This window comes from Heteronotia binoei, chromosome 18 (assembly GCF_032191835.1).
Source record: "Heteronotia binoei isolate CCM8104 ecotype False Entrance Well chromosome 18, APGP_CSIRO_Hbin_v1, whole genome shotgun sequence".
Taxonomy (NCBI): domain Eukaryota; kingdom Metazoa; phylum Chordata; class Lepidosauria; order Squamata; family Gekkonidae; genus Heteronotia; species Heteronotia binoei.
In genome coordinates, this window is record NC_083240.1 from 38648860 (window position 1) to 38660983 (window position 12124).

At 50.7% G+C, this 12124-nt stretch overlaps 1 protein-coding gene across 3 annotated transcripts in view; it reads left to right on the forward strand.

Moving 5' to 3' along the window:
• LOC132586872 (aldehyde dehydrogenase, dimeric NADP-preferring-like) overlaps positions 1 to 12124 on the forward strand; it is a 36682-nt gene that overhangs the window by 3354 nt on the left and 21204 nt on the right. For all 3 annotated transcript variants that reach the window (XM_060259012.1, XM_060259013.1, XM_060259014.1), the window contains exons 3-4: positions 1087 to 1172; positions 5115 to 5323. In XM_060259012.1, the coding sequence (XP_060114995.1) occupies positions 1087 to 1172; positions 5115 to 5323 (295 nt within the window). The remainder of the gene's footprint in view (positions 1 to 1086; positions 1173 to 5114; positions 5324 to 12124) is intronic.

The following is a 12124-nucleotide window of genomic DNA, read 5'->3' on the forward strand; positions in this document are numbered from 1 at the left end:
GGCAGCTACAAGCATAGAGGGGAATGGATAAACATGTGCAGCAGAGGTCCATCAGTAGCTATTAGCCACAGCGTATTGTTGGAACTCTCTGGGGCAGCGATGCTCTGTATTCTTGGTGCTTGTGGGAGGCAACAGTGGGAGGGCTTCTAGTGTCCTGGCCCCACTAGAGGACCTCCTGATGGCACCTGGGGTTTTTTTGGCTGCTATGTAACAGAGTGTTGGATTGGATGGGCCATTGGCATGATCCAGCATGGCTTCACTTATGTTGCCATGTTCAAAATTAGCCGAGCAGTACAGGGGGAAATCTCACCCCACTGGAAAACCCTTTCTGGCTTCTGAGATTTCACCGGGGCTGGTGCTTTCAGCCACCTCTTTGCATCCATGAGGTTGGGAATTTGTTTTTGTACCTGCTGGAATGGCCTTGGGTCAGCCATGGCTCTGGCAGAGGTTGTCCTTGAAAGGGCAGCTGCTGGGAGAGCCCTCTCAGCCCCACCTACCTTGTAGGGTGTCTGTTGTGCGGGAGGAAGATAAAGGAGATTGTGAGCCACTCTGAGCCTCTGAGATTTGGAGTGGAGGGCAGGATATAAATCCAATGTCATTGTCATCATCAAAAGCCAAGGTGCTGTGGAGATTGAATTCTGCAGCGCCCAGTCCCGCAAACTGCACCTCTTGGGGAGAGGGAGAGATGGCCTTCAAGGTGCCGAGCACTTATATAGGAAAACTTTTGCAAGTTCGTGCACATGTGTAAGCAACCATGATTTTGTTCCAGCTCAGAATTTGGGTGCCGTTCCCTTTAGCCCAGGAGCGCAGGGCATGCCCCACTTCTCCATACACACACCATCCCATTTTCCTATATTGCAGGCTGCCTGCAGTAAAGAGTAGCGGTGAGAGTGTCTGCCTCAGGTGGAGGCAGACCAGTGTCCAAATCCTGACACAGCGATCAAGCGGAGTGTTTTCCTTTCCGTCTAACTGACCTCACGGGCTTGACGCGAGGCTGCGGTGGAGGAGAGGGGCGGTCTTGTGCCCAGTGCCCTGAGGGCCAGGCAGAAATGCGGGCGCTGGACTTGACCTGCTTGTCTCTTTCAGGGAACGCCGTCGTGATGAAGCCCTCCGAGGTCAGCGAACACACCGCCAAGCTCCTCGAGGAGTTGGTCCCACAGTACCTGGACAAGGTAGGCATGGTGGGACATTGTGAAGGCTTCCCCTCTCCGGTCCAGGGCCTCCAGCTGTGACTTTTCCTTGCTCAGGCACAATGCAGAGTTCTTGTTTCCACGCAGTCCATATTTTGTACCAAACTCTGCAATGGGTATAGATTCTGCAGATTCGGGTGGGGCCTCCTCATTTGCATGGTTTTTACTGCTTTTCATCAGGGGGCAGGGGTGTTGGCGCTTCACTCTGAACAGTAGGAAACCTTAGTCCAGGGGTGTCAAACGTGCGGCCCGGCAGCCGAATCAGGCCCCCGGAAGGCTCCTATCAGGCCCCCGAGCAACTGACTCTTGTCTTATCAAAGATTTCAGGTTTTCACGGCTGGCATCATCGTTAGGGTTTGTAGAATCTTTCGGGCTCAAATGCCGTGTTCTGCTGGAGAAAGTTTTTCTTCCAGACGTTTCGTTCTCAGCTGCGGAGAACATCCTCAGTGGCGTTGCAGCCGGAGCAGGCGTTCTGGCCTTCTTGGCTGCTGTGCATTAAGTGAGGCCAGGGCTGCTGGAGAGCTGCTATTTCTAGGCTGGAGGGGGAGTGGTGAGAGGGCAATTGGTTTGTGAATGTACCCATTGTTTGGTGGGGCTTCCTGGAAGGGTGGTGATAAGGAAACTGGCTGTGGAATGTGACCATTGTTCTGTGTTGATTGCTGGGAGGGTTGGAAGGGGTGTGAAGATAAGAAAGATGGTTGTTGATTGTGCTGATTGTTCTCTGGAATGTGCTGGTTGTTCTGTGACCTTCTGCAATTTGTAGTCTGTAGGGTGTTTTACAGAGCTGGATACCAAGAATGGTGGATGGAAATGCCTTCTTCCTTTCTGTTAAAGTTGTGCTGGTGTTTGTAAATCTCAGTAGCTTCTCTGTTCAGGTGGGTGTGATAATGTGAGACCGTAGAAAGGACTTCAGTTCTTTCAAAGTGGATGACGTGGTCTTCTTGAAGTGCATGTTCAGCGACAGCTGATTTTTCTGGCTGAAACAAGCGACAGTGTCTCTTGTGTTCCGCGAGGCGGGTGTTGATACTGCGTTGGGTAGTGCCAACATAGACTGCACCACAGGAGCAGGGTATTTTGTAGACTCCAGGGGTTGAAAGTGGATCTCTCATGTCTTTGGCAGAGCGCAGCATGTGGCGGATCTGTTGTGTGGGCTTGAAGACTGTGTCCACATTGTGGTGTTTGAGAATTTTGCCAATGCGGTTGGTGACAGTTTTTATGTAGGGCAGGAAGGCTGTACCTACATTTGTGTGTGGCTCGGGATTTGGTGTGGATGGTTTCCTGGGATGGAGGGCTCTTCTAATTTCTTGTTGGGAGTATCCATTGGCCTGCAGTGACTGGTTGAGGTGGTGTAGCTCTTGCTGGAGTTGGCTTGGATCACAGATACGTGATGCTCGGTGGATGAGGGTTTTTACAACTGCACGTTTTTGGCGAGGATGATGATTGGAATTCTTATTTGGGGAGAAGATATGGGAGATTGTAGGCCGCTTGTCAAGCATTAGATTTCAAAATAACCAGTCCTTGATTTTGAAACAAAGTATTGGTTTATTGATAATCCATGTTACTCAGTTGAGCACGAGATTTGAAGTGATACAGTGTAATTCAAAAGCACTAGCTTTAAGGGGGCACATCAAAGACCTTTCAGGAATCTCTATCCTAACGTGTGAAATTCACATGCTTGTTTTTTTATCTACTATTGCGGTTTGCTACATCCTGGATTCAGTCTCTCAACATGAGCCTGAGAAAGTATTCCAGGAGGTCTTATCTTCAAAGCAGACATTCCTGCATTTGCTGCTAGTGGGAACTAAAGGAAGGTTACACTACTTTGATGTGCATTTCTTTAATCTAACAGTCTGTAATATAGGCATAGCAATAAAGCAAGAATAAGAAGACACAATGCTTGACATACTGCCCCCTTTAAGCTCTTGCTCGAGGCTTGTCTGGGTGCAGTAGGTAAAATCTTTTCACCAGGATCGGGGCCCGTACATTGGATGCTTCTACCCACTCATCACAGCTTGGGGGAAAGTATTTCCATCGTATTAAAAAGTAGAGTAATCCCCTCTTTATCTTAGCATCCAAGATCTCTTGCATCTCATGGTGACTCTGACCCTTCACTTGAATCGGACTGGGCGCCGGCAGGCGGGGATGCCAGCTCGTAGTCCCCGGATCTCACCGTAGAAGGCTGCAATGGAAAACAGGGTGTATTTTACTAAACAATTTGGGCAATTCCAGTTCCACAGTTACCTTGTTTATTACTCTCTTTATTTTCAAGGGACCCAAATATTTGAATGCCAGTTTCCTGAAGGTTTGTGGCAACGGCAGATTTTTTGTAGATAGGAACACAGTCTCTCCCACTTTGAAATCCCACTCTGGGGCATGTTTTTTATCGTATTGCTTTTTGTATTCCTCTTTGGCCGCTTCTAGATTCTCCTGAATTACCTTCCACCCTTTCCCCAATGTCCCCCACCATTGTTCGAATGAAGACGGGGTTGAGTTGTCACTGCCCCCTGGTAATAGTGGAAAGAGTTTCCCTTCATACCCATTCACGACTTTGAACGGGGAGGTCTTGGTGGAGCTGTGGATGCTATTATTGTACCCGTATTCTGCAAAGGGCAACAGCTCTACCCAGTTCGTCTGCTGGTAGTTTACATAGCACCGTAAATATTGTTCTAGAAGCGAATTAACACGTTCCTTCTGGCCGTCTGTCTGCAGGTGGTAGGCGGAGCTCAATCCCTGCTCCATTCTGGTCAATTTGCAAAACTCCCGCCAGAAGTTGGCAACTAACTGTGGGCCCCTGTTGCTGATGACCTGGTCAGGGAATGAGTGTACTTTAAGCACGTGCTGAAAAAATAAGTACGCCAACTTCTTTGCATTGGGTAATTTTTTACACAGAATAAAGTGAGCCTGTTTTGAGAAAGTGTCTACAACCACCAGGATCACTGTCTTGCCTTGGGAAGTGGGCAGTTCTACAATAAAGTCCATGGATGTTTGCGATTCCCACTTCTGGGGGGTGATGAATAGCTGCTGTACGTGTAGAGGGGACCCGCGCCCCCCGACTTGTCAGGCGTCGATGATATGCCAAGGGGGGGCGGTCCGCACTTCTATTCTCTCCACTGGGTTAATCGGTTCACTGTTAGCTGGTGCTCCTTCAGCCATCCAGCTTGAAAGTTGCCAGGTCAGTTGAACTTTTAAAGGATCACTTCCAAAATGTCAAGCATTAGATTTCAAAATAACCAGTCCTTGATTTTGAAACAAAGTATTGGTTTATTGATAATAATTGTTACTCAGTTGAGCAGGAGATTGGAAGTGATACAGTGTAATTCAAAAGCACTAGCTTTAAGGGGACACATCAAAGACCTTTCAGGAATCTCTGTCCTAACGTGTGAAATTCACACGCTTGTTTAGTTATCTACTATTGCAGTCTGTTACATCCTGGATTCAGTCTCTCAACATGAGTCTGAGAAAGTATTCCAGGAGGTCTTATCTTCAAAGCGGACATTCCTGCATTTGCTGCTAGTGGGAACTAAAGGAAGGTTACACTACTTTGATGTGCATTTCTTTAATCTAACAGTCTGTAATATAGGCATAACAATAAAGCAACAATAAGAAGACACAATGCTTGACACCACTCTGAGACTCTGATTCAGAGAGAAGGGTGGGTAGGGCATAAATCTACAGTCTTCTTTTTCTTCTTCTGCCTTCTCTGCTTTTGTGACCTCTTAGCAGATACCCGCAGCGTGTCCTGGACTCTGACAGCGGTTCCCGGACTTCTGGGTGCACTTAAGAGTCAGCTGCTTTATTTCTTGGGATCCCATAAATCCCTTCCCAATCCCAAGATTTTCACAAGAGTGAAAGACGGGTTTGTTTCTTTTGTTCCTGCCGGGTCCGAGCTGCCTGTCGACTTTCCTCCTGTGTTGCTCCCCCCAGGACTTGTACCCAGTTATCAACGGAGGGGTGCCTGAGACAACGGAGGTGCTGAAACAGAAGTTCGACCACATCCTCTACACGGGCAGCAGCCCCGTGGGCAAAATCGTCATGGCGGCCGCCGCCAAGCACCTCACCCCCGTCACCCTTGAGCTGGGCGGAAAGAGCCCCTGTTACATTGACAAAGACTGCGACATCGACGTCGCTTGCAGGTGAGGCAGCCGGCATTGGAGACAGTCCTGCTGGGCCAGACCTATCGAGGCCACCGGAGGGCCAGTTGGGTGTCGTGGTGAAGTGTGCGGACTCTGATCTGGGAGAACCGAGTTTGATTCCCCACTCCTCCGCTTGCACCTACTGATGTGACCTTGAGTCGGCCACAAGTTCTCACAGAGCTGTTCCTCCGAAGAGCAGTTTCCGTCAGAGCTCTCTCAGCCCCGGCTTACTCACGGGGTGTCTGTTGTGGGGAGGGGAAGGGAAAGGAGATTTGTAAGCCACTCTGAGACTCCTTGGGCTAGCGAAGGGCATAAGAACATAAGAGAAATTATGTTGGCTCAGGCCAGTGGCCCATCCAGTCCAACATTCTGTGACACACAGTGGCCAAAAACCCCCAAGTTCCATCAGGAGGTCCATAAGAACATAAGAGAAACCATGTTGGCTCAGGCCAATGGCCCATCCAGTCCAACACTCTGTGTCACACAGTGGCCAAAAAACCCCAAGTACCATCAGGAGGAACATAAGAGAAACCATGTTGGCTCAGGCCAGTGGCCCATCCAGTCCAATACTCTGTGCCCATCCAGTCCAATACTCTGTGCCAAAAAAACCCCAAGTGCCATCAGGAGGTCCATGAGTGGGGCCAGCACACTAGAAGCCCTCCCACTTCGCACCCGCCCCCCCAAGCACCCAGAATACAGTGCATCACTGCCCCAGACAGAGAGTTCCACCAATAAGCTGTGGCTAATAGCCACTGATGGACCTCTGCTCCATATGGTGATCCAATCTCCTCTTGAAGCTGGTATACATCCAATCTCCTCCTCCTCCTCCTTCCTTCCTGTTTCCCGCAGTAGTCAGCTGCGTGCCCTAGAAAGCTCCAAGCAGGGTGTTGAGGCTAAAACCCATCCAGGCTGTTGTCCTCCCCAGCAGCCGGTGCACAGAGGGAGGCTGCCAATCCAGCCCCATCCAAAAAGATATAAAATGGGTCATATTTTTCAGAAGAGAAAGACAGATATAAGATCCTCCTCCTCCTCCTCGGCATTTGTCATTTGCTCCCTTGCTCCCTGATTATCATAACAACTGACAGGTATCTTGCCACTAATTTTGTGATGCGAGGACACCGATTGGACGCTTTCAAAAAGACTAAACCTGCATCGGGCAATTCACAATGATCAGACAGAAGAGGTCTAATTGTAAGGTCCCACACTGCCTCCTAAAAGTTGCAGTAGAGTAAGACTTGGGCTGCTGATTCAAGGTACTGAGGTAGACAGCCTCCAAACCCGGAGGTCCGATTTAGCCACCGTCACCAACGGCCACCGATCAGCCTCCCCTTTGACCAGTTGAGAGAGCCAGTTTGGTGTAGTGGGTAAGCGTGCAAAATCTTATCTGGGAGAACCGGGTTTGATTCCCCACTCCTCCACTTGCACCTGCTGGAATCGCCTTGGGTCAGCCATAGCTCTGGCAAAGGTTTTCCTTGAAAGGGCAGCTGCTGGGAGAGCCCTCTCAGCCCCACCCACCTCACAGGGTGTTGTTGGGGAGGAAGATAAAGGAGATTGTAAGCCGCTCTGAGTCTCTGATTCAGAGAGAAGGGCGGGGTATAAATCTGCAATTCTTCTTCCTTTTAAAGCCAGCTAGGCACGTGGCCACAGATGCATCCGGTGGCTATGAGTTCCCATGTTTCCCGGGAAGAAGCAATGCCTTTCAAATGCGTTGCCCACCAGCTTCAACAGGTGTTCCCCCCCCCCCCCGCCATGTCTAATGTTAGAGGAGTGGGAGGAAAAGTTCGCTGGCCCTTTTTCCAGACAGCATAACCTTTTAAGATAAAGATTTATATCCCGCCCTCCACTCTGAGGAGTCTCAGAGCAGCTCACAATCTCCTTTCCCTTCCTCCCCCACAACAGACACCCTGTGAGGTGGGTGGGGCTGAGAGGACTCTCACAGCAGCTGTCCTTTCAAGGACAACCTCTGCCAGAGTTATGGCTGACCCAAGGCCATTCCAGCGGCTGCAGGTGGAGGAGTGGGGAATCAAACCCGGTTCTCCCAGATGAGTCCACACACTTAACCACTACACCAAACTGGCTCTCCTTCTCAACCTCTATACTGTAACCCTACGTTTATCTGGGTTTTTTAAAACTGAAAAGACCCAAACTGTAATATATGTAAATATGGTTGCAGCCGGGATGGCCATGTTAGTCTACGACAGACTAATACAAGACAGAAGTCCAGTGACACGTTGAAGACTATTATTTATTATTAACTGATTAAATTGTGTTTTTAAACTGCCCTCCCCTGTGGAACAAGGCTCAGGGCGGTGTACGTCCATTAAAACAATTACATCATGAATTCACAATTAAAATAACAAAGTTTGTAATTTACGTTGCTGCAACAATATGAGCCTATAACCAATAAGATGGCGATAAACTGCCAGGAAAAAACTGCCTTGTGGGTGGGAGTGGAGGAGTAGGTAAAGCAGGAGTGCCAGACCAAATGGAAGCCATTGCTGAGCTCAACCAAACATCTGGTGAAATATAGCTGCCTTCCAGGCCCAGAAGAACAGCATTCAATCCAGAGCTACTTTTGTAGCAGGAACTCCTTTGCGTACTAAGCCACACCGTTCTGATGTAGCCAATCCTCTTAAGAGCTTACAGTAGGCCCTGTAAGAAGAGCCCTGTAAGCACTTGGAGGACTGGCTGTATCGGGGGTGGGCATTGCCTAATATGCAAAGGACATTCCTGCTACCAAAAAAGCCCTGATTCTATCCATGCACGGCACAGATGTTGTTTGGCAGAGAGTTCCATCAGATTTGAGCCCTGACTCTGGCAAAAGACAACATTGATTTCCATCTGAGCTTTCATGAGTCAACCGCATGTGACTCAAGAAAGCTTGGCGCGGAAGTCCATCAGTGGCTATTAGCCACAGCGTATTGATGGAACTCTCTGTCTGGGGCAGTGATGCTTTGTATTCTTGGTGCTTGGGGGAGGGCACAGCGGGAGGGCTTCTAGTGTCCTGGCTCCATTGGTGGACATCCTGATGGCGCCTGGGTTTTTTTGGCCACTTTGTGACAGAGTGTTGGACTGGATGGGCCACTGGCCTGATCCAACATGGCTTCTCTTATATTCTTATGTCTGGGGCAGTGATGCTCTGTATTCTTGGTGGGGCGACAGTGGAAGGGCTTCTAGTGTCCTGGCCCCACTGATGGACCTCCTGGTGGCACCTGGGTTTTTTTGGCCACTGTGACATAGAGTGTTGAACTGGATGGGCCACTGGCCTGACCCAACTTGGCTTCTCTTATGTTTTTATGTCTGGGGCAGTGATGCTCTGTATTCTTGGTGGGGCGACAGTGGCTCGACCCTGGACCGAACTTGGACTTTGCTTTTGTCCGCACCCAGTCCGTGACACTGGTCTCCAGCTTTTCTTGCGTGTGTGTGTGCGTGTTCAGCTTGGGTCGCTGCCCGCTGCAGTTGCCCGGGGTGATCCTGGCCCTTCCCTTGATTGTTTCTAAGCTGCCCTTATCGTCAGTGCTCCGCCCGGAGCGAGAGGGCACCCGCCCTGGATCAAAGTTTGCACCCAGCAGGCGCCTCTCGCTCCCCATCGCAAACGTTCCTCTCTACCGAGGATGACGGGAGGGGGAGGAGCCGGACCCCCCTCGCAGCTGCGAAATTGATTCTTTGGCCTGCACATCAAGGGCCCGCTTCGGCTTCGGCTAAGTCTTCGGGATCCGATCCAGCTCTCGCACAAAAGGGCACGCCACGCGGCCAGGGAGCCTGATGATGATAGAAGAAGATGATGGTGGTGGTGGTGATGATATTGGATTTATACCCTGCCCTCCACTCTGAATCTCAGTCTCCGAGCGGCTCATGATCTCCTTTACCTCCCCGCCCGTGAGGTGGATGGGGCTGAGAGAGCTTTTACAGCAGCTGCCCTTTCAAGGACAACCTCTGCCAGAGCTATGGCTGACCCAAGGCCATTCCAGCAGGTGCAAGTGGAGGAATCAAACCCGGTTCTCCCAGATTAGAGTCCACGCACTTAACCACTACACCAAACTGGCTCTCTCACCTGGTCATAGGGGGAGAGGCTGATCGGTGGCCGTTGTTGGCTAAATGGGTCCTCCCAGATAAGAGTCCACACACTTAACCACTACACCAAACTGGAAACAGCTGGTGCTTGCACAGGGGACCTTTCCTTTTCCTAGCTGTGTTAGTCTGTTGCTGCAAAACAGTAGAGTCCAGTAGCATATTCTTCCAATCCCATAGAACAGGGGTCCCCAACACCTGGGCCATGGACCGGTACCAATCCGTGGCCTGTTAGCAATTAGGCTGTGAGTTGTATAATAAGAATAGTAATAAGAAGAGTAGTAATAAGAATAAGAAGAAAACATTGGATTTATATCCTGCCCTCCACTCCGAAGAGTCTCAGAGCGGCTCACAATCTCCTTTCCCTTCCTCCCCCACAACAGACACCCTGTGAGGTAGATGAAGATATTGGATTTATATCCTGCCCTCCACTCCGAAGAGTCTCAGAGCGGCTCACAATCTCCTTTCCCTTCCTCCCCCACAACAGACACTCTGTGAGGTAGATGAAGATATTGGATTTATATCCCGCCCTCCACTCCGAAGAGTCTCAGAGCGGCTCACAATCTCCTTTCCCTTCCTCCCCCACAACAGACACCCTGTGAGGTGGGTGGGGCTGGAGAAGGCTCTCCCAGCAGCTGCCCTTTCAAGGACAACCTCTGCCAGAGCTCTGGCTGACCCAAGGCCATTCCAGCAGCTGCAAGTGGAGGAGTGGGGAATCAAACCCGGTTCTCCCAGATAAGAGTCCGCGCACTTCGCCACTACACCAAACTGGCTCTCTGCCATTCGTGCCTTGCGGCTGTCCGTTGTTGTGGAAGCTGTTGTTGTGGGGTCAGGGAGCACCAGCTGCCTCGGTCGGCTGAGACCCTCTCAGGGGAGGGGCTCTCAGTCTGTGACTTAGCCAGTGGGAGAGTGAGGAGTCCCCCCCCCCCCCGTTCCCATTAGCAGCTCTGCTGTGAAGTTAGATCTGGCTCTACAGACAGAGAGTCTGCTCTCCTCTGTAGAACCAGCTGTGGCCCCCTCTGGAGCGCCAGAGATCCCTCTGCCCTCTTGCATCTGGGGTTCACATCCAGGTTGGATTAGTGCAGTGTCGCTCATGAGCAGTGGGCGGCCAGAGGGCTGTTTTCTGCACCAAGCCCATGGGTGCCGCCCCACCCCCACCCCCATCCTCCTGGGTCAGGGCAGCTTCCTTGACCAGCCTCTCTGCCATTCCCTCTGGCCAGAGCCAAAAGAGGAAGAAGAAGGTGAAGAAAATATCGGATTTATATCCCACCCTCAACTCCGAAGAGTCTCAGAATGGCTCTCAATCTCCTTTACCTTCCTCCCCCACAAAAGACACCCTGTGAGGTGGGTGGGGCTGAGAGGGCTCTCACAGCAGCTGCCCTTTCAAGGACAACCTCTGCCAGAGCTATGGCTGACCCAAGACCATGCTAGCAGGTGCAAGTGGAAGAGTGGGGAATCAAATCCGGTTCTCCCAGGTAAGAGTCCGCACACTTAACCACTACACCAAACTGGCTCTCACTGTCTTATGCTGATAGATCCAGGTGGGCGGCCGTGTTGGTCTGAAGCAAAAGGAGGAGGAGTTTGGATTTATACCCCACCCTTCTCTCTGAATCAGAGACTCAGAGCGGCTCACAATCTCCTATATCTTCCTCCCCCACAACAGACACCCTGTGAGGTGGGTGGGGCGGAGAGGGCTTTCACAGCAGCTGCCCTTTCAAGGACAACCTCTGCCAGAGCTATGGCTGACCCAAGGCCATGCTAGCAGGTGCAAGTGGAGGAGCGGGGAATCAAACCCGGTTCTCCCAGATAAGAGTCCGCGGACTTCACCACTACACCAAACTAGAGGAGGGTGCAGGCAGAATCCTGGCCTGAAATCCTTTCGAAGCACATCACAGACCTTTCTGTTTTATTGAGGCATCTCGGGCCTCATCCCAGCGAGAACTCTCAAGGCAGAGTGCAAGTTTACCCGCGTTATTAAAGAGCAGGCCAACCGATAATTTTGGGATGCGAGGCAGTTGCAGGGAGCAGCTCATCAAAAAAGATACTTGGTAATAATGGGATGTGGCAAATAAAATGCAAGTAAAAAAGAAGCAAACCTGGCAGCAGATAAAGGACAATCAGTCAGATGGGAGCAGTTCCAAGATGTCTCCATGGACCAGAGGCAGGGTGTTTTAGCAGCCAGGGACAAGCATTTGCGGGAGTGAAGCTGCCAAGTGAGCTGGGAGTGGGGCCCCCAAAAGGTCAAGTTTGGCAGGATGCAATACTTGAAGCCAGAATCTTCTTCTTACTTATTTGCAGGCCTCAGATTCAGCAGGAGATCATAGGAGCACAGCTCCTGAACCTTTCTGAGGGTTCCCCCTACTCTCCACCTACCTTGTCCATTGAATAGTAGGTGTAGCTGCATAACAATCCCTGGATGAGCTCCACCACCTATTTTTCTACAAAACGACCCCTGCTTATTTGTGTGAAAGAATTGTTGGGAAGATGTTGTGGTATATAACCGAATCTGGTCAGATCTCAGGAACTAAGCAAAGCCAGTACGTGTGGAAAGGGAGACCACCAAGGAAGGCTCTGCAGAGGAAGACGGTAGCCAACCACCTCCGCTTCTCATTTTTTGAAAACCCCTTGCCGAGGTTTCCATTCATCAGCTTTGTTTGTAGCAGGAACTCCTTTGCATATTAGGCCACACCCCCTCGATGTAGACAATCCTTCGAGAGCTTCCAGGGCTCT